Here is a 22,679-nt window from a genome sequence, read left to right as displayed (position 1 = left end):
CAAAAAGTTAAAGCTCTATAACTGTTAAAACACCAATTGTCACCATCATATATTGAAATGTACAAAATGAATACCTTTAACCCAAACTGTAGTGAGTTCTCAAGTTGAATTTTTCTTACTTTCCCTATCTGTAAATTTCAATTATTACTGATGGAAATATTTTTCCCTCGGTTTGTGTGTGTATGGTGAAATCGACGTTTATCAACATTTATCGATAAAAATCTAATCCTTCCAAGCCTACCTATTATGAATACTATCCAATGCTTCATTACATGGTAAGTGCGTGCATATTTACATGTGCATTGTTGTCTAAGGGATCTCAGCATCTTCAACAAAATGTTGTGTACTATGCCTTTAAAGACAGCCTTTCTTTTCATTAAAAAAACAGTTTGGCGAAATAATGGCTGTGTTTCTGGAGAACCAAATTAAAAATGATATTTTTAGCATGATTAAATAGCATTAAAGAATTGTTCATATCAATTGCTGCACAGCCAGAGGGCCGTCTCCAGCTTTTTTGCCGCCCCAAGCGGCGAAGCAGAAAAAAAAAAAAAAGATCGGCGGCACTTTGGTGGCAGCTCAATCGCGCCGCTTCATTCTTCTGCAGCAATTCAGCGGCGGGTCCTTCGCTCCCAGGGACTGAGGGATCCGCCGCCGAAGACCTGGACGTCCTGCCCCTTTCCATTGGCCGCCCCAAGCACCTGCTTCCTTCGCTGGTGCCTGGAGCCAGGCATGATTTTAAATCACAGTCACAGCATTTTGTTTGTGCCAACGCCGGCGTTAAAATGTGAGTGGTTTGGAGTTGCGTTTGGGTTTTTTCTTATCATAAGACTATTTGTTTATGAATGGATGTTTGTGGAAGGCAGGTTAGTGAGCTAGCTCCTCAACAGTATTTCATTTTCTTGCTTACAGGGCTAACTTAAAAGAAAGTTTTTTCAATGCTGCAGTGACTGAAGAAGCAGTTCACTCCCATGTAACCATGAAAAGAGGGTCACAGAGCATTTTGCACCATGCATTTCTTTCTTTCTTTATTATTTTCCAAATTAGTACCATATCTCACTAAGGAACCTTGAACCACAACTGAGATCTTCCTTTGCATGCAATTGTAGATGCATTTCATGAATAGTTTGAAACCCTTGTCAATGCATATATATACATAATTTTTTTAAAGAAAAAAAAAAACAACAGAACTCTTTGTGTATGTGATCTGAAGCATGTAACCGTAAGATGTTGCATTCTAAAAATGACAAATAAAGGCCTTTCCCAAATATTTTGGTGTTCTGCAGACTGTTTAATATACTCTTTCTAATACATCATTTGGACCAAAAAAATAATAATGATAAGAATAATTGTGGGGATAAGAACATTGCACTCACGTAGGAAGCAGCCAGATCAAGGCAGAGTGTTGCAGATTTTTGCACGCATAGCACTGAACCAAGCTTATTTTAACCTTGCAGGCAATAAAAGCGAAAATGGAGGAACTTAGGCCTTTGATACCAGTGTTGGAAGAGTACAAAGCCGATGCAAAATTGGTATTGCAGTTTAAAGAGGAGGTCCAGAATCTGACGTCAGTTCTAAACGAACTCCAGGAGGAGATTGGCGCCTATGACTACGAAGAGCTTCAGAACAGAGTGTCAAATCTTGAAGAAAGGCTCCGTGCATGCATGCAAAAATTAGGTAGGCTCAGAACAATATGGTGGCACTGGCAAAACACCAGCAATGTAAAGTACATATCACATCTGGAGGTAGCGGTGCTGACCTGGACATCTCCTTGTGCCTTCACTGCACTGGCTATAAGAAATGAGCTCACAAAGCAGGGTCCGATCCTGTAAACACATATGCACACGAGTAACTTTACTACCATGAGTAGCTACTCACCTGAGTAAAGTTACTTGTGGCGCAAGTGCATGCAGGATCATATCCTTAGTTGGACATGAGACTTTGCAAAGTTAGCAGTGAAATATGGTAAATAGGCTATTTTAAATACTGCTTATGCCATGCAAACACTGGGTCTCCATTTAAATTATGTATCAATGTCCAATCTTTCTGCTAGCTAGAATTGGGACATACCATTTTAAATAATATGTATGTGGGGCATGACTTTTTACCAGAAAAGAGCACACCCTCACCAGTATTTGCTCATGTTTGTGTGTGGGCTGCAGCTCTATAAAGAATATAACACTCCACCCCACCCCACCCCAATCCATCACTTCCTTTCAGTGAAAGAGTAGAACCCTATCAATCCGGCCAAGTAAATAGAAGCTGTAAAGCACAGGCAGCCAGATTCTGATCTCATTGCAGCTGTTATCAATTGGCCATAACCCCACTGAAGTCAGTAGATTTCTTCTGGAGAATACACCACTGTAACTCAAATCAGAATCTGGCCCGAGATAGAGGGTGAAAATGTTGGCCCTTTGAGAAAAAGAGGGGATTCTGCATTCTGTGTACTTGTTGCAAGACATTTTCCCAACATTTGTTGACCTAGCTCCCTCCTGATTTAATTTCCACTTACATTATTGACTTGCTTGTTAAGCAATTTAAGTCATCTGAACACATTAACCGATCCACCAGTCTATTTCGGTAGCACATTTGAAATTATACTCTCATGTGACTTCAGTAAAGATCAGCTGCCTTCTCATCACTGTATATTTTTGGCAAGGTACCATTTTATTTTTCTACTGTCTATGCTACTGGGATTGTTTCTGTTTGTTTTTAGACCTTTCCACCTTTGTTAGGAAGCTTCCTCCCTTTAGAAATTGATTGCTGTTATTATTTTAGCCTGTTATCTGTTACCTTGTAACCCACCTGTCAGCTAAAAGCCCACAGAGGAAAATGAATTCATTTAGAACATTATATATGCACAGACAAATTTCTATGGGAGCTGTGGGTAAAATTTGCAAAAGTGTTTAAGTGACTCAAGTCGTTAACACAGTCTCTAGAGTATAAGTCTAATTAAACGTCAAAGGGACTTAGGCTCTTCCGTGCCTAACTCATTTTGAAAATGAAGCTTGGGCTCGTAAGTTACGGACGCGCTTTTGAAAATGCCACCATCTCTGTCTGTTGGGGAAGGGAAAAGCCCATGTCCGAAGGAAACTTAACGAGATTGGCCAGGTCCTCAGCCCTCAGCTTAGTCTAAAGGAATGAAGCTAGGCAGATTTACACAACTGAGGATCAGGTCTCTTGATTTAAAAATAAAAGAACTTGGAAAAGCGTCTTTCTCCCCCTCTCCCTGCTGAAGAGATGCATGCAAGGCATGCCGCTGCTGCGCCTTGTTATTTACCATGTACAATCTTGCAGTGGTTTTTGGATTGTAAAGAAAAATTCTCCACCTCTGTGCTATAAAGGTGAAATTCACAGCACAAAGGTCTATGCCCCATTTAAGACCTGAAAGTATGGCTTCAGTGGCAAATCAGTGGTGCATAGACCTCGTACTGGGCCCTCTGAGTTTCATTCTAAATGTTTGAAAGGAAGATGGAACCTGGTTATTATTATTTATTATTATTATTATGGTAGTACCTACAGGCTTCAGATGGGATTGAGCCCAGTCCCTGCCCCCAAGAATTTACAATCTGGACAGGCAAGAGTGGGGTAGAGCATGAGGAAGGAAGTATCATTATCCCCATTTTATAGATGCGGAACTGAGAGACAGAAAGATTAAGTGATTTGTCCAAAGTTTCCTAGTAAGTCTGTGGCAGAGCCTGGAATTAAACGCACGTCTCCAGAGGCCCAGTCAAGTGCCTTAGTCACAAGAGACTTCTGTTGTGAGGAAGCAGCTGTCTTTACTTCTTCTCTTTTGACAGAAGAGATGGGGTTTCACATGAGGTAACAAATGGAGAGCAGTGATCTATTTTCTGTCCCACCGTAGAGAGCGTCTCTTCAAATCTACCATTTTTAGTTGTCTCTTATGTTCCCATCCTGTCTCTTGAGAAATAAGAGACTCTTTCTGTTTTCCACTGCCAGCTCTCTGCTGACCTTTAGTCACTTTAACTCTGGGAACCGAAGAGAGGGCATAGTAGGAAAAACTAACATTCTAGAGCAGAAAGAAAAACATCAGAGCTGTACCTGAAAGTGGAGCAGTATTGTGCTGTCAATATTTTAACCAAGGGCTTCTGTAAAGATGCACCCAGAACATGTGATAAATACCACATGGACCAAAGGTGTGTGTGATTTCAAGGAGAAGAATGGAGGAACTGGGGAATCTAATTTGAGCTAAGCAAATAATTTGCAGTGAATAATTATTTAAACAACACAGTCCTCTTTGTCTATTGGCAAAAATTCCTTGGATCCAGTCGTTACCCTAATGTGTGTGTTTGTTCAAGTTTCATTAGCTAAATAACTTACCTAATTTTTGTTTCTTCTGTAGCTTGACCACAAATGCTCAACTGAGGAATTCAGTTGCTTAGTTGGGATTGGTCAGAGGTGTCACATCAGATTGTTCCTCTTCTTTGACAGCATGACCATGTGTAATCCTGTATGCAAGCACTTCTTAGCAGGAATGCTTGCGTGCATGAATGTAAAATTCAGTTTGCATGAAAACTCACCCGTGTAACTTTGAAATGAATTGTTTTATTAGGAGCAACGTTGTCATACCTTGATGCTCAATGTTAGTCTCCTAAATCCCTATTTGGGAACCTAAATGCAAATGGACTGAGCATCACAAATACTGAGCGTATACAAATCCCATTGGAGTCGATTGTACTTATAGGAACTCAACATCTTTGATTGTCAGGCCGCTTGTATTTAGGTGCCTGATAGGGTTTTAGAAACCTAATTTTAAATACTCAAGGTCGGCTTCCTCAAGTGGTGTGAATCAGCACAGCGTCACTGACTTTTGTGGAGCTATGCTGTTATACACCAGCTAAGGATTTGGGCCCCAAGTTTGCAAATGTTAGCCTGCCGTTTTAGCCAGTTGCTTGAAAAGAAAAAGGACATGGGGAGGAGAGGAAAGGGGGCCTTGGACATGGCTGAGGTGAGCCCGTTGAAAAATACAAGTGCGTATTTGCAGACTGCTGTATTCACAGCTCTCCTCCAGGAGGACGTCTGTGGCACTTGGCAGACAAATGTGAAGCGCATTTGCGGGAAGCATTTGCACCTTTTTCCTGAGAACCGCCCTGGGCGCACGGAGACTGCAACAGCATGTGTGTACTGCTCCTTTGAAGGAGGAGGTGGGAGAGAGCCATTGCTGAAAATGCCTGCTCCGGGGATATGATGCAACAGGGCCCAGAGAGAAGGGACCAGCTCATTTCAGTGGAGCTGTGGGGACTGACACCAGCTGAGGATGTGGCCCAAGGTGACTCCATCAGGTGCAGGGAGCCCATGTTGACCTTCCCTTGAGTTTAGTGGCAGAACTTTAACAAGTGGCTCCAGATCCATCCCAGTATATCACTGATCTCGGGTTCTCTGAGGGGGAGAATCTGGGTCTTTTGAAAATAAGCCTCTTCGCATGCTGCGAATTCTGCCTCCTATCTCACTATTGCCACCTGTTTAGGACCAGACTGTGAGGCACTCACTCAAATTGAGTAGCACCCGACTCCACATGTAACCCCACCCCACTGATACCACTGGAACTATTTACTGAGTAAGGTACTACTCAACATGAGTAAGAACCTGGCAGCCTGGCCCTCAGTGGAGTTTATTAATACTCAGCTCCTGGGGTAACAAAGAATTCCTTTGTGCACAGCCCCAGTCTCTGTCCAAGTGTTGGGGTCCCATTCTCCGCTAGGTTACATCAGTTTTACGCCACTGGGACTCCATTGATTTCAATTGTGATAGGCTGCTGCAAAACTGGAGCAGCTCAGCAGGGGAGTGGGTCCTTTGATTTCAAGCCCTGAACATGCAGGATTTCTAGTACATTTCGGAGCTGGGTTCAATCAAACCCATTGTATTCCCCCTGGAATGCTGCTGAGTAGGAATGCATTTTGAAAGCTAAAGGAATGGTTGTCAGAGATGCTGGCAGCTGTAGTTCACTTCATTTCAGCACCTCTCAAAATCAGGCTATTGCAACACCGGCAGGTATTTTGCTGCTGGGGAGCTAGTGCTGTAAAATGAGCACTAAGGTGGGTGTTAAGAATGGCAGGTCCTTCCCACAGTCTACACCAATTATCCCCCCACTGGCTCAGCTCCACGTTGGGTAATTGCATTCTCCCTACATGTGCTCAGATCCTCTGCTGCTGAAAATCTTTGTCGTCCCAAAGCTAACTCTCTGGCCTGGCACTCTTCACTATCTAGCCCAAACTGTTGTCGAGTGGTGTTGTGTGTTGTTTAACATGTTCCATCTCAGAGGTAGTTGCACTGCAGTGATGGATGAAGTGATTCTTCTACATAGGTTATAAATGTTTTCGGGATCTGCAACAGGGTAAAACATTTGGGAAAGGGTTAAGGGCTCTCTGCCAGTTACGTGGGCTGTTTTAGGAGGAGATGAGACAGGCAAGGGGGAAAGATTATCTGTTGGTCTGGGGAATTGATTTATTTTGGTGTCATCTCCTGAATTTTGTGCTTGAATGATAAATGGGCTCAGAGGCAAGCACCTGAAACCGACTTAGGCATGGCCTTGATTCCTTCCTGGGCTGATGAGATAGCCCAGTAATTTACAGAGCACTTTGGGATAAAAAATCCCATGTAGACCAGCCCAGCTGGGCAAATCATGCAGGCAACCTTCTGGAACTAGGTACTGTATATTTTAAATAGGTTTGCGTTGGCCATGCTCACCCTCTTCGTTTTTTGCTTTCTGTCGCCATTCATGGATCAGAGTGTTACTGGCTCAGATATTTGCAGGGAGTGAATTCTACAGCAAGCGTTTGTGGGACTAGATTTTGCAATTTGTGCTTGCAAGTATTTGCCCTGGAAATACTTCTATGCTTGCCCTGTCATGTAGTTTAAGGGGTAAACTGCAGCTAACCAACATGGATTAAATTCTGAAGGTTCCTTGCTATTTCAGAGTATATAAAACGTGAACGTAGAATTAATTGATTAAATTCATAGCAAAAAATTCAAGGAAATTTTGATCTGCTCACCGATATTCCACCAGCACAAAATGAACCCAAATGTGCTGACTAAGTTAGTTATTAGTTATTTGCTCAGCTCTATAACTGGGGGGGAAAAATTGTATTGGAGACGTGCAAAGGAACCTCAGTGAAGGATCAGTGCTCTATTGTGGTAGGCACTATACAGACAATAACAAAGAAAACAGTCTCTGTCCAAGCCATGTTCACAGTCTAGAGGGTATTTACAGTATTACTAACTTAAAAAGCTACTAAATACCTGGCCCACATTGGCCTGGCCAGCTTGAAGGTGCTAGACTCGTGACAGAGACATCTCACAGTGTCTGAGGGCCTCTTCCCAGTTCCTTGGTATTTTTCCTCCGGTAACCCCCATTGCTTTGAGCTCCACACTGCTGCAGAACGATTTGTTTTAGACAACGTCCCTCTCCCCCTATGCTTTTTTATTTCTCCTAAGCTTTACTGAAGAATCAATACTGAGAACATTGCCTGACCCTGGGTGTGTGTGTGTGTGTGTGTCTATCCAAAGGCAGGTTCCGTTTGTTGTTCCGTTCACATTTTTTAAAGATCGCTATTTATATGGCGATGTGAAGGTTTCTATTCAGGCGCCGAAGAGAACTCTTGCAGAAGTAGCGAGAATATCACTCAGAATTGCTCCTTGAATTAGAGAACAAGTTTAAGATAGCAGCTGCTCTCTGCAGGTTTGGAATTCTCTCCCTTTCAAGCTTCCCCTTGATTCTTAAAGCGCTCCCTTTACAGGGATTAAGAAAAATGTGCACACCCTAATATGAAATGGGGCTCGGCACAGAATAGGGAGCTGATCCCTAAAACAAAACAACAGCAACAAAACTCTGCCCCACAATAGTACAATTTAGGGACTGGAGGAGTGTGTTCTCCCCTCCCCTCACTACACACGCATTCATCCATCCCAGCTGCATTTCGATTAGCAGTCAGATTAGAGGTCTCCCAGCCAGAAGACAAAGGCAAGATCAGTGCTGAGCTTTCTAGTTGCTAAAGAAAAATCTGTTTCCACCCTTAGAACTGTCCTTGCAAAGGAAGAGAGTCGATCCCGATGCCCCCAGTGTTACAATAGGGGTGTGTAAAATCACACTGGACTAGATGCGTCTCCAGTGAGTGCAAATGGAGGTGCATTGCTGGATTAACAAATTCAGGGTGAAAGTCTGACGGCCTTGGGATGGATTGGGTAGTGGGGACGAAGACAAAGGGGGCTTCTCCCTATGCTTCCACACAGGCGCTGCAGCCTGGGAATCCGCTCCCTGGCTCAAAGGGGCATAACCCTTCCCCCGCTGCCACCTCCATGCCCTGAGCTGCCTGCTAGCATCTGGTTGAGTTCATATTATTCCTTTAAAAGCAGGATGTAAAGAGCAGATGTAAAGAGCTCGCAGTTCGGAGTGCTTGTAACCCACACACCTCCAGGGTGTGGTGCTCTGTCCCATTTAGTGGCACCAAGACCACTTAGCTAAGGCTTCAGAGTAGCAGCCGTGTTAGTCTGTATCCGCAAAAATAACAGGAGTACTTGTGGCACCTTAGAGACTAACAAATTTAGCTAAGGCTGTAGCAGACTCATTAATTTCTAAGGGCCGTGAGGCTTTTAGCTTGTGCAGTAGAGGCTCATACACTAAGCTCCAGAGGTCCCAGGTTCAATCCTGCCTGCTGGCGACCGGGGTCTGTCGGCGTAACACGCTCACTCAGGCCACACCAGCAGAGTGCCTGCGGCGATTGCTCCACCCCCCCAGTAGAGCCCTGCCACTGTCCTGCTGCAGGATACAAATAATTTCCCTTGACTTCCATGGGACTCCCTCTGCCCGGGGGGGGGAGAATCTATCCCCAGCAATGAAGCAAGGCCCGAACTTGGCCTGGCGTGCTGGCTACTCACAATAACTGTTGAGTCCAAAATCAAACCAGCCCTTTGCCATGAATCTAAAGATCCTATGGCTTTAAAATGGCTGCTCGGCCACCACACCTCACGCACTGGCTGTGCAAAAAGAGGTGTTTTAACCCCTATTACAAGCCTAGTGAAGAGATGACAGTCGTAGCTGGAACCCATGTTAGATGGCTGAGGTATGCCCTCGCCTCCCTCGAGGGTGATTTAGTGAAGGCAAGCTCAAAACAAGGGATCATGTGGAACCCCAGTGAACTGAGCCTTGAAAATCTCAGCCTTAAACCATATTTGCTGAGCCAGCCTGGTGTTTGGCATGAGTCTGACTGCCATTCTCTAGCCCTGTGCAGTCGGGCTCTACAGGACCCCAAATAAATCTGACACGGTATTTGGGGAAATGTAGGGCTGGAAGGGACCTCAAGAGGTCACCTAGTCCATCCCCCCAGGCTGAGGCTGGACTAAGTATGCTTAGACCATGCCTGATAGATGTTTGTCTCATCTGTCCTTAAAAACCTCCAGTGACTGGAATTTCATAGCAGTTGTGCAGTCGTGTTTGATTTTTCAAGCTCCTCCCTTTTCCCCCCCTGCATCCGGGAATAATTTGTGGAGACAACATAAAGCAAACCCAAGTCATCTTATGTTAGTCTCACCACCCAGTGACTTGAAATACCCTCCAAATGTCTGAACTTGCATAACTTAAGCACCATAAATGGTTCCCTGAAGCACTAAAAGAGTCAGAGGAAAAACAAGCAGAAACACCGAGCTATTGGGGGGTTATTCGGGTTTACCCAAATATTGGGATATTCAGTATGAAAAACATGAGTGTGAGTATAAAGAAGTATAAAGATCGTGACTGAGCCCTGCACATATTATTATTAATTATTTCTATTGTGGTAGCACGCAGGAGCCCTGGGTAGGACTCCATTGCGCTAGGTGCTGTATGAACACAGAACAAAGCGGCGGCCCACATATCCCTGCTATTCGTATTTTCTGAGCCCAGAAGGGCTGAGTTTGCTATGTAGGCAAATACTCAGCACCTAAGAGTTTGAAAGGGTTGCTCTTTGTTGTTCAAGAGTGAGCCCTCGGGTGTGATTAAGGAGCATAATTTAGGAGTTCCAGAAAGAAGGCAGTCAATGAGGAGTTAAAAATTAAAAGGCTCTATGACAGGCAGTATTGTTTAATGGTTAAATGAGGGGCTGCAGAGTCAGGAATTTTGGATTTTAGTCCCAGCTCCGCCGCTGACTCATTGCACGGTATCTCCTTGAATAAATCAGATAATTTCTTTATGCCTCAACTTCCCAAGATGTAAAACGGGACGACAATCAAGAACCTTAAATAGGGTGACCAGATGTCCCGATTTTATAGGGACAGTCCCCATATTTGGAGCTTTTTCTTATATAGGCTCCTATTCCTCCCCTCCCCACCCACACCCCCTGTCCGGATTTTTCACCCTTGCTATCTGGTCACCCTAACCTTAAATCACCAGGGCCTTTTGAGGCATAACTCATTAATGTATGCAAAGCAGTTTGAGATCCGAGGCTGTATATGTGCAAATTATTTATAATAGACGGGCTATACAAGGATCCTATCCTGTGAGATGCTGAGCTGGATTCACATTGAGGAGTCTCCATGCCTAGCAGAACGAATTCAGCACCTCGTAGAGTTTTTCACAACACGCAGTTCCTCACAGCTTATATCCAGCAATCACTAAGCACATGGCATGAAAAAGACGGTTGTGTAATGTCTGTAGTTGCTTCTTGGCTGGAATGAACAAATGCCACTAGAAATTCCCAGTGCAGTGCAAAGATTGTAGCTGCCCATCCAGAACAATAACACCCAATGACTGATGTTGTCTTACCTGAGATGGAACTCAGGTGGCTAAATCGATAATGCATCTGACTTTTAATATGAGAGTCCAGGATACAAGTCTTGTTCAAGTGGTAGGTTCTTAATCTACATGATAAATTTATGAATGGGATTGTATGATGGGGTTACCTGTGATAGCAGGGCCTGGTCTCAAAGACCCAGGAACTTCCTTCCAGTCCTATGTTTCTAAATCCTGGCAGTGTAGCTCCAACTTTTTAGATTTTGCCCACTGGCACCTGCGGCTCACGACAGATTTAAACCATGAAAGAGACTTCTAGCCTGGAATACGATCAGCCCTCGTTTTCCACTGGGAAACGGTTATAAATGTGTCTCCAGCTAAATGCAAAGTGAGCTGTAGCCTAACTACTTGCAAACAACACCAGCTTTAAAAAAAAAATCAATGGGCTTTATACAAGTATTCTTTCCAGGAAAATAGAGGGATAGTGAATAAATTGACAGCAATGTAGTGGTATGAGAATGGCAGGGAGCATTTGGAAGCTCAGTAGACAGAGGCTGGTCCTGTGCAGGAAAATTTGCAAGAAATTACCCGCATATTCTTTTAACTCTTTGTATTCTTTCACCAATACCTCATCTGTGGCTGAGAGGGATTTAGGCTGAATTCAGTCCATGTCAAGAAGCGTTCATCGTTCAACCTACATTCTGGGCTGCATGGACGCTCGGCTTTTTGGCTGTGCTCTCCTACATTTCCATCCCATCTCTGTTTGGGGGTGAGATCATGCAGAATAGCCCTGGTAGTTACTTTAGAACATATCAGACGTATGGTGGTAGGCTGAAGATGTGCTGCAACGCATGGAAGCAAAGAACCATATCTGAAGTGAGAGATTTTACTCTGGGAAGTCATGACTGGCTAAAGAATGGTATTGTTATTGGTGGGGGTCAGGGGCACACACTAGGATGGTGGTATTTTTTTATTGTCTAAGGCTTTGTCTTCATTGATACAATGAGGGGTTTTGTTGTTTGCTTGTTTGTTTTGACAGCAAGCTAAGAAACACCAATAGCTATGTCCCCGTAAAATCTTAACTTGGGACAAAGCACTTGTAGTGTTTACTGCCAGGTAGCTAGGCGAGGTCAGTGCTACATCACCCACCCAGGGCGACTTACCCTAGTTTACCTTGTAACAGGAAAGTGCATTGCCTCCAGTGTCGTTTACAGTGGGAGAGCTGACATGGCTTCCAGGGACCTTTTGCCTTCCTGATTCTGGGCTGTGTTGGGGACTCTGGTGTAACTTAGACAGCCCTAGAGGCCTAAGTTACCACAGCCTCGCTGGGCTGGCCGATGGGCTACAGGGCGGCCAGAATTTCCACAGAGCTGCATGATGTGTCTGTGTCCCCGTCCCTGATGCATTCCTCCCACCTTCAGCCACACCCGCAGCATGTCCCTCATGCCAGGGCTTGGGAGGGGGGCCTCAGAAGGCCATTTTACGGCTCTCTTTCACAGCGTCTCTCAGCCACATACAGGGCTTTTAGGGAAAATTTAGGGGGCTTTTTCACTGCTCTGGTGCTTTTGTCCAGTGTAAAGGGGCTGGAGTAGAGGTAACAATCTCACCCACTACTGAATAGCTAAGAAGCCGTCCAGTTGGCTAATTAGAACAGACCAAGTGGAAACTCAAAGAATAGATATCCCAGAAATCTTAGGCATGTACTTAATAACAGCTTAAAACCAAGGGCCTGATTTGAACTGCTGTAAACCAGCACAGCTTCATTGACTTCAGTGGAGCTACAGCCAACTTACACCTGAGGGATCTGGCCCCTGATTTCCAGTTTTGGCTAAAGAAACCATATTCGCTGCAGTTCAGTTCAAGCATCAAAATCCATTGACAATAGCATACGCGCCACTTTACTACTGAGACCTTCTCCTTGACTGAAGTGTCACAGGTTTAAAAACCTAAAGATCAGAGCCAGCGAACACCTTCCCAAGTTTAGTTTGCATTGTTATCCATATTCGTCTACCCTTATGTCAGCTTATAAAGGACATGGTTCCAGAAGAGCTGCTTTGCAGAACTGGTGCGAGGGTTTTAAATGACTGCTCCTGTAGCAACAGTACGTTCAGTCTCAGTCTGCAGATTCTTCTGCTGCAGCTTACTTTGACTTTCCCCTTGTCGTTCTTTAGTGCGTATATGCAAGTGTTTCAACAGCCTGGGATGGCAGCGTTACTGAAACTTGTGGGTATTATTGTAAATATGAAATCACCGTATGGCTATATTTTAGACCCTAAAAATGAAGCGCGGAAGACATTTATTGGTGTGAATCCTGAGAAAGAGACAAGATTATATTTTACTAGGTGGAACCATGGAAGAGATAGATTGATACAGAGAATTGAAGGAGCAAGGAGAATGGATGAGTGGTTAAGACATCAGAGCCAGATTTTTAAAGGTATTTAGTCACAGATAGGTGCCTTTTCAAAAGGGTGTAGGCATGTAACTTCCCTTGAATTCGGTGGGTTTGAAGTCAATGGGAGTTAAGAGTCCAGGTGCTTTGGAAAATCCTATCCAAATCCTGAGGCATCTAAATACCTTTTAAAAATCTGGCCCTTAGACTTTAGTTCCAATGCGCATGTGTTCAAATCCCAGTTCTGGTAAGCTCACTAGCTTGGGCAGTGGTTATATCACTAGACTAGTGATTGGGAGATCTGGCCACAATTCCTGGCTCTGCCACAGACTCACTGCATGACCGTGGGCAGATCACTAAGGCCAGATTTTCGGAGATGCTGACCATCCAAAACTCCAGGTAAAGCCAGTGGCAGGGGTGCCGTGCCTCTAAAACTCATGCCCTTAATTGTGTTGTGTTTCAATTGTGTAGCAAGAATTCCCTACCTCACAGGGCGTTGTGTGTGAGGAAAAGACATTACTGTTTGTGAGGTGCTTAGATACTATGGTGCTGAGCACCAGAGAAGATGACAGATAGGTACAGGTAGATAGTTTTTCTGGGAAGATAAGTATATTTATATATAATGCCCCACCTTTTTAACCTGTCAGAGGAATGTCTGGAGACTCAGAATGAGCAGCACCAGGTCTGTTACAGCAAAACTGAACAGTCACTATTCAGGCTAATTTCTCAGCCTGACGCTGGCTAACTCTTCTCCTCATTTGCTGTTCTGCGACATTCGCAGCACGTTTGTTTTCGGGAAAGTTCATTTTCTTAGGGGCACTGTGATAAGGACAATTGTTATTAAGCGGAATGAAACAAACAAAAGCATCCGACAGCTGTTCGCAATCTAATTGCCCTTAATTAAACTAGCTCCCTATCAACTGGAGAGAGGCAATGTCACAGCAACGCGGGCGAGTCTTAATGCCCGTGTCACTCCTCAGAGCTGCTAGGTTCTGAATGTCTCAGGTCTGCCACACACGTTGAAGCCTATTCACTCATTCGTCGCATTGCTCACCGACTTTCCGCTTTTTTACAGCTTGTGGGAAGCTGACAGGAATAAGTGACCCAGTCACAATAAAAACCTCTGGATCAAGGTTTGGATCATGGATGACAGATCCTTTAGCTCCAGAAGGTGAAAACAAGGTAAGATTACAATGTTCCCCTCCCCCCGTCCCACACACAGAATGTCCCATGTTACTCAGAGCTCTTTGCAGCAAAGCACTGAGACTCTGAATGGAGGTCCACCACCACATCTCCAGTCCAATGCCCACTGAAGACAGTGGAAAGACTTGATGCGTCTGAGCTTTATTGACCCTGTCTGCACTGCATGCATATCCACACAGCACTTATTAACCTCATAAGGTCCTGCTCAGCAGGTGCTGAGCTACGTGTCAAACCTGGAATGGATTCTCAAAAGGCTCTTCTTTGATTGGCCCAAAGGCAAGGGAGTTGGAGAGATTGACCACAAGTCATTACAACCCCCACACATTGTAACGCTTCTTGAAGCTTTGCCTCTTGGTTGGTTTTTTGTTTTTGTTGTTGTTGTTTTTTTTTTTGAGAGGGGGAGGTTTACTTATTTATTTTATTCCTGACATTTTTTTATGTTAATTTTACTGGTCACGGAAAAGTTCCAGACTCACAGCCACTGGAGTTCTCTCTTTATCCATTGGTAATGATGGGTCAAGTTTCCCCCCCACCCACCACAGGCTGCCTCACCTCTGGCATGCAGGCACTGCCCCCGTGGAGGAGAGGATAGTACCATCTCCATGGGTCAGTCCATCCTCAACCTGCCAACCAAGTTTCCTGTTATGGCTGATTACAATTGAGTTCTTAATGGAGAGGACATGAGTGCACTAGGAACTGGACCGAGACCCATCAAACTCATTCTAGGCAGGCTACTCAACATCTGTAATTATTTTTATTAACTTATAAAGCACATTGCTAGGGGGCTCAGTAAAACAGTGGCCTTATTTCCGGCTGGATACCTAAATGCAAATTCCAAGTACGTTTCACGTGCAAAACGTGCTCTAGTTGCTTCTCATGATCAGCTGTGAGTTAAAATCCATTTGCTGTTTATTGGTCTGATGAGTACACATTTCTGTTTAGCCAGCTAATGGCAACAGCCCGCTCTCTATAAAATTAATGTTCCCTTAGATTTTTTTTTAAAGGCTTCCCTGTCTGAAGCTTCCTTGTTTTCTAAAGCATAATGAACAGGTATGTGTCCTCTACAAAGCAGATGAGAGGGAGACTCCAATATTTGGCTTGTGGTTCAAGTCTAGATTTATTTTTCATGCTTTGACAAAATTCACACAGGTGTAGATGACGGCTCAAGGTGCAGGTCCGTATAGAATCAGGCTGACAGTTATTAGCCAACAGGAAGGGACATCGAAGTCCCATTCATTTCTATAACACTGCTGCTCATCTCTCAGATAAAGTCATCTGACCAAGCTACATCTCCCCTCCTCCTCCTTCCTCCACCTTCATTGATGTGTAGAATTAATTTGCTGCATCAAGAGAGGTTTTTGTTTTGCTCTGTTTTGGTCTTTTCAATTCAGACTGTGCGGCTCTGCTCACAAGGAGGTACGAAGCCAAGAACTCGCTGAAAATCAATCTAGGTTTCCAATGAGTGATAGAATGGAAAATATCGGAAGGCATTTGCTGAGGACAGAATAGGATGCAAAACAAACAAACAAACAAGCTTGGCTAAATGGAAATTCACTATTGTTTAATGCAGCCTTAGTCAAAAGAAGGGGAGCAGCAGCACCGTCAAGGCAGGGTGGGAGGGCAAATTAATTTAATAGCTTACCCTTTGTTTGGGTTCTCTGGCTGAGATGGAGGAAGCCTACTAGGAAGAAGATACCTACTGATGATTCCAAAGTCAATTTCAGTTCAGGGACGCTTCTTAGCTCTGAACATGCGCATTAAACCAAGGGCACTATGCAGAGGGAAAGACAGTCTGTCCCGTCCTCTCTCCAACTTAATCTGTTGAGTTTATTAAAAAGAAGAAGGGGTGTCATGATTATAGTGTATAAATATCTTCACAGAGAGCCAATATTGGATACTAAAGGGCTCTTTACTGTAGCAGAGGGAGGCATAACAAGAACTATTGGCTGAAGGCTAAAGCCAGACAAAGTCAAACTGGAAATAAGGCAGAGGGATTTTTAACAGTGAGGGTGATTAACCAAGAGGAGTGGTGGATTCTGCATCTCTTCATGTTTTCAGATCAAGCTGGGATGCCTTTCTGGAAGAGATGCTTTAATGAACAAACAAGTTATTGAGTTCAGTACAGGGGTAACTGGGTGAAATGTACTGGCCTGTGATATATAGGAGGTCAGACTAGATGACCTAATAATCCCTTCTGGCCTTAAACTCTATGCATCTGTGAAACGCCCCAGTTTCTTGCCTGCCCCTTAGTGGCCTTGCCCAAGAGACTCTGAGTCAACCGCAAGATCCAAAATCCCGATGAAAGGGGTTTAATTTTAGTCCCAGGTATCCCTCTTACAGGCATCAGTGGTACAAACCTTAAGAAATGATGAGAGATTATGTCAAGAAAACCCAAGCCTCTGTTGCCATATAATGAAAAATGTCAAAGTGAAGCTAAAATGCTTATTTTCAAGGCTGGGACACAGTGATCTGGTGACAAACTTTCATTACAAGTTTATTGCTGTTGTACCTTCTAACTGATGCAGATTTAATCACTTTCTCTGATGGAGGTTGGTGCAGCAGAGTGACTCTATCTCGTTGCTCATTATTCTTCTGCTGTGTGCTGTTTGGTTCTCAAAGCAGACCTATTGTATTCTGCCGTCAGTCCGGGCCTTGCGTATCCATAAGCTTACAGGGATTTTTAAAGTACATAATCAATTAAGTTGTCTGGCTGGCTTGTTAATTTAAGTGCTTATGGTCAGCTGTTCAGTAACAGGATTGGCTGCACAGGATCCGTCTGATATGACTTCTGACAATAATTAAACCAAACTTTATGCTCATCATCATTAAAAATGTAATTTATGGAGCAGAACCAGAACCCTGTACCCATATCACTTCTCTTTTCACTCTCAATAAGACACAGGATTATTCTGCTTGGGCTGAATTTTGGAGTATTTACTCAGTCCGTTGATGTTAGTGCAGCTACTCCAGATTTACACTGGTGCAAGAGGAGAATCCGGCCCATTACATCTTCAAAACAAACTCTAATTGGCTGATTGCATTATAAGGGCCTTCCGTGGTTCCTAGCATCTTCAGAAAGCTATTTGTCTATTGTTATTATTAATTATTTGTATTATCTTATCATCTAGGAGCCCTCTCTTTAATAGCTGTCACACATAATTTCTTTTCTCCAGTAGATGATATTTTTAGGTAGGAAGGGAGCAACAAGGTTTTGTAAGGACTGTAGCTCTAAGTTCAGAAGTACATGTATTATTTACAATAGATTTTATTTGAAACATACACATCTCTGAATTTCATGGGTTAAGTGGCAAAGTTTGAAGTCGATGGTGGGTGGTGACCAAAGTGTTGATCACCTCCGAGTTACATCACAACACACAATACATTTGGTGGGTGTTCTTCTGTTCAGGTCCCTAAATGAGTCATTTGTTCATGTCATAATATCACTGAAGACAATTGGCCATGATTGTGAGTCTCTCCGGAGAAGTCCGGCAACGCAAGGGCAGGCGGCTGTTGAAGGCTGGGATTGATGTGTGCTGGCAGAGTTGTGTGTGGAAGAAGCTAGCTCAAAGCCAGATTGCACTATGCCTGGCTCGAGACAATGCTATCAATCTCTTGTTTTCTGAAGCAAGGAATCTCATCAGATTCAGCCACCCTAAAATGTTAGCATCATAGCAAGGTTTTCTGCTCTTATGGTTTTAAAAATACCCACCGAGTTTGGCATGTATTACTTTTTAATGCCAAATAATGAAACAGGAGCAGCAGAGCAATACGATGGCTCAGTTTTGATTTTTGTAAAGCATTGCCATTTCCTGGGTAAATTCAGTTTAAGGTAAAATGTTCTTTAACCCCAAATTGGAACCCCTAATTCAATAAACTCCACCTTTGAAGGGGGAAACTCCACCTCCCTTCTCCCAAGATGTCCTGTCTCTACCATCTTGCCGAGGGCTCAGTATCTTGTTCCATCTGGGACCTTCTGACGCCCATCTCAGGCCTATCAAAGGAGGGGCATGGAACACTGCAGTTGTGTGTACAGCCTTCATCCATGTTTGCAGAATGTTTCAAACCTGGGCTGTGTTTGAAGTTCAGTGCAGATGTTTTGCAGAGCTCTAAAGTTAATTTGCCATTCTAAGATAAACAACCAAACACAATGTGTGGAAGTTTATAGCCATATGAGAGCAGATGACTTCATAGGACTCTGGCAATGATGGCATGATGGGGTTCTGATCCGTGGATGTTTTATGCATTTGCAGTTACATCTATTGTATCTTTGGTTACACAAAGCAGTGCAGCTTCTTCTGGAAGTAGCATAATTATCTTTTACATCTTTGATCAAAACAAGGGCTGTGTGAAATTGACAAATACTTCCCAGGACATTTTTCGAGGATAGCAAATCAAACTACTAGAGATAGGCTCGAACCAGGGGTTTCAATCCAAACCCTTTCAAAATTTCAGATGACGATGGAGATTAGATTAAAATCTCTGGGCTTGATTCCACCCCTTACAGTTCTGATTCCAGGGCAGATCCAGAACCAAAAGGTATCTGTTTTCCAGTTTAGATTGAGTCAAAATCTCATGAGATCAGTCAGTGCTCTTCAGTTTAAGCCTGAACTCCTGGGGTGAAATCCTCGCCCTAGAAGTTCTGTTGTTGACTTCCCTGGGGCCAGAATCTCAAACTAAAATCTGAATCCCAAACCCTACTCTAATCCAGATATGGGTTTTAACACTATCTCCTTGGCAAGTTCTTCAGAAAAGAACTAGATAAATTCATGGAGAATAGGTCCATCAATGATAATTAGCCAGGATGGGCAGAGATGGTGTCCCTAGCCTCTGTTTGCCAGAAGCTGGGAATGGGTGACAGGGGATGGAGCACTTGATGATTATCTGTTCTGTTCATTCCCTCTGGGGCACCTGGCATTGGCCACTGTTGGAAGACAGGATACTGGGCTAGATGGACCTTTGGTCTGACCCAGGATGGCCGTTCTTATGTTCTTATGCACATCTGTGGTTAACATGAATTTTCCCATTGATACCTAAGTGCTCAATCTTCCTGCACAGAACTCGATGGAGGTTTTGCAAGGACCATACAGACAAAAGTTGTATTTGTTTAAGACGTGCAAATACATCTCCTAAAAGTCATCTCTACTCCTATTTCATATATTATCTCTCCTCCAACTCAGACAATTTCTGATCTAGAAAACAGCTGTCTTATTGTTAGGCAGCTGCATACAAAATGTCATCAGTAGGACAGATTTTTTTTTCTCCTCGCTAACTGTATTGCTTTGTAATTTGCTTCAGTCTTGGTTGCAAATGACTAAAGCATTTTGTAAGGAGTCTAGACAGTGTCCTTAGTGAACTGGCATTTAAGTAATAATCTAAAATATCTCCACCATCAACCAATAATCTAACAATAGTGAGATTTTGATGTCTTTATCTATTGTGTTGTAGCAGCCTCGCTTTGAGCTTTTGATGCAGGAGAGCATGATTTTTAAACGGATAAGGACTTTCCAATGAATTTCCATGACACTGAGCGATTGCATTCATATTCTTGTGTATGCCAAATTAATGGAGTTCCACACAGCAGATGATATAATTTAATACATGCTGCCCTGATGAGGCCTACAGGAAGCAAAAAAGAGGCATCAACATAATATACTGTTTTTATGCAGGCAGACTGAGATGTTAATTGCCCTTTCAAAGGACAAAGACAACCACCCGGTACTTCAAGGCAACAGTTTAAACTACAGAGCTGCTGGAAAGATGTTAGCATCCCCATCTTGGAAAGCTTTTGTGCGCTAGTTAATTCAATCAGTTGCTTTTTAGATTGTGGACCTATTTTTTTGATCATTGGTAACATCCTCCAAATACATCATTTTCAAGCAAGTTGCCAATTACAACCTCTCCTCCTAGCAATTTGCTCTGGATTTCTGGTGATCCTTGGTGTCTGCCCAAGAGAAAACCTACTGTTAATAACTGCAGGCCTCCATGTCATTCTCTGAATAAGCAGGGTCTTGGAGTGTGTGTTCCGGTGATGAGCTAGAGGGCAACACTTCTAGAACCAGTGAGGCCAGAAACAGTCTGTCCATTCCTTGTGGGTATAATGAGACACCGTGGGAAAAGAGTGACAGGCTTTTCTCCTCAAAGTGAGGTTTCCTTAGTTTAGTCTTCAGATCGTTCCCTTTTAACATCTAGTTTAATTTCTAAGGTAACTTATGATGCCGTCGCCCTACATATCTTCCAGAACTGTGTGTGTGTGGGGGGGAATCTCTCTCTCTATTGATCATTTGTTATGGTGGTTCTCTGCTGTCTTCTAACATGAAGTGTTTCCATTGTTTGCCTAGGTCTGGTACATGGATAGCTACCACAACAACCGCTTTGTCCGAGAGTACAAAAGCATGTCGGATTTCATGAATACAGACAATTTCACCTCTCACCGTCTCCCTCACCCCTGGTCTGGCACCGGCCAAGTGGTCTACAATGGCTCGATCTATTTCAACAAATACCAAAGCCACATAATCATCAGGTTTGACTTGAAAACAGAGAGCATCCTCAAGACTCGCAGCCTGGATTATGCTGGCTACAACAACATGTACCACTACGCCTGGGGTGGCCATTCTGACATTGACCTCATGGTGGATGAAAACGGCTTGTGGGCTGTCTATGCTACCAATCAAAACGCAGGGAACATTGTTATTAGCAAGCTGGACCCCAACACCCTGCAGAGCCTGCAGACCTGGAACACCAGCTACCCGAAACGCAGCGCCGGCGAGGCCTTTATCATCTGCGGTACGCTCTACGTCACCAACGGGTACTCAGGAGGAACCAAGGTGCACTATGCTTACCAGACCAATGCCTCCACTTACGAGTACATTGATATCCCATTCCAAAACAAATACTCACACATTTCCATGTTAGACTACAACCCGAAGGACCGAGCCCTCTACGCTTGGAACAACGGGCATCAGATACTTTACAACGTCACCCTCTTCCACGTCATCAGGTCTGATGAATTGTAGTCCACTTTTGTCTAGAAACTAATTAAAAAAAAAAATACTAATATCAAGGAAACACACTTATTAAAAAACAGCTGCCAAAATAAAGAACAACTTGACAGAGGATTATACAGCATATACCTGACATCAGCATTACCTCTACATTTCTAGAAGTCCAAGCCTGTGTTCTATAGACTTAAGAATAATCATATACTTGCAGCTGGAACTGCACTTAAAGAAACACTGAAGTTTTTGTTTTGCTTTTGGTTCCAATAGCAAATCTCCAGTACATGCTAAAGAAGTAAGGCAATGACTGTTGGAAATTATCACTGGAGAGTCTCTCTCTCTCTCTCTCTCTCTCTCATGTGAGTTGCATGGACATTTTCCTACATCACGGTCAGCCATGATGGATGTGTGATTTGTATTTCTAAGTGGAAAAGATGACCCTCTCCAGGGGGTGTTTGGTTAAGACTAACACTGGTTAGTTTTACTTGCATTCCATTGCAGCTACTGTCTCTCAACTGTGTTTTTGTCTCTTAGATTAACTGTGCTGAGACCCAAAGTAGCTCATGGATCTGTGTCTTAGTAACTATTAAACACGATGGTTTAAGTATGTATTATGAACAAGTTGTTGTACCCATATTGTTTGAACTTATGTATTCAGCAAATATACTGTATCATGTATGTCTGTTATTTACCAGAGGTGGCAAAACTTTGTATGTCTAGTTTATGCAATGAATGTTGTAAATGCAATGATGTAGTTTGGATTAATAAATGATGGTTTCGTTTCTTAAAAAATGACAATGAATCAGTGTTCACCCCTTATACACAGGTAATCAATTTCATGTTGCTAATTTTAAAAAATATTCTCTTACTGTTATAATATCTACACAGCATTATGATTGATGGAAATAGCTTCTGTGGATATTCTGTGGCATCAGATTCCCATATGAAGTCTTAGGAGGATGGACTTGTGAAGGAAATTAATTTTTTTAAAGAGGAAAACTTTGTACTATCCACAGTTATCTAAGGAACAATAAAAATATTAGGAGACTTCCCTGTTTTGTTTATTGTGTACTGGCTCTGTGTATGTAGGGTTGGAACATTAGTAAATTATAGAGTTACTAATTCTCAATTATATCTCTGTGCAACCATCTTGTGTTGGGGATGACTAAAAGGGAAAAATGGCCTACTGTGTACAACAGCTGGCACCGGGCAGCAACTTCGGGAATTTCAGAGGACTGTCTGCTTTCCAGTGTGCATCATTCAAAGAATCAGGTGGATGCTGTCTCAGTTGCAGGACTTATGCATATGTTTAGATTATAGTGTATGCATCACTGCCCATGAGCTCTGCCTGATGTGTACCTGCCTTTCACTC

At 43.3% G+C, this 22,679-nt stretch overlaps 1 protein-coding gene across 3 annotated transcripts in view; it reads left to right on the top strand.

Annotated features, from left to right (window-relative positions):
* OLFM1 (olfactomedin 1) overlaps nt 1-21,325 on the top strand; it is a 48,986-nt gene extending 27,661 nt beyond the window's left edge. For all 3 annotated transcript variants that reach the window (XM_065418810.1, XM_065418809.1, XM_065418807.1), the window contains exons 4-6: nt 1,455-1,674; nt 14,185-14,291; nt 20,651-21,325. In XM_065418810.1, the coding sequence (XP_065274882.1) occupies nt 1,455-1,674; nt 14,185-14,291; nt 20,651-21,325 (1,002 nt within the window). The remainder of the gene's footprint in view (nt 1-1,454; nt 1,675-14,184; nt 14,292-20,650) is intronic.
* Nucleotides 21,326-22,679: the final 1,354 nt, after the last annotated feature.

The sequence above is a fragment of the Emys orbicularis genome, chromosome 18, assembly GCF_028017835.1.
Source record: "Emys orbicularis isolate rEmyOrb1 chromosome 18, rEmyOrb1.hap1, whole genome shotgun sequence".
In the NCBI taxonomy this organism is placed as follows: Eukaryota; Metazoa; Chordata; order Testudines; family Emydidae; genus Emys; species Emys orbicularis.
Note: the sequence above shows the minus strand (reverse complement) of the source record. Positions and strands in the feature narration are given on the sequence as shown.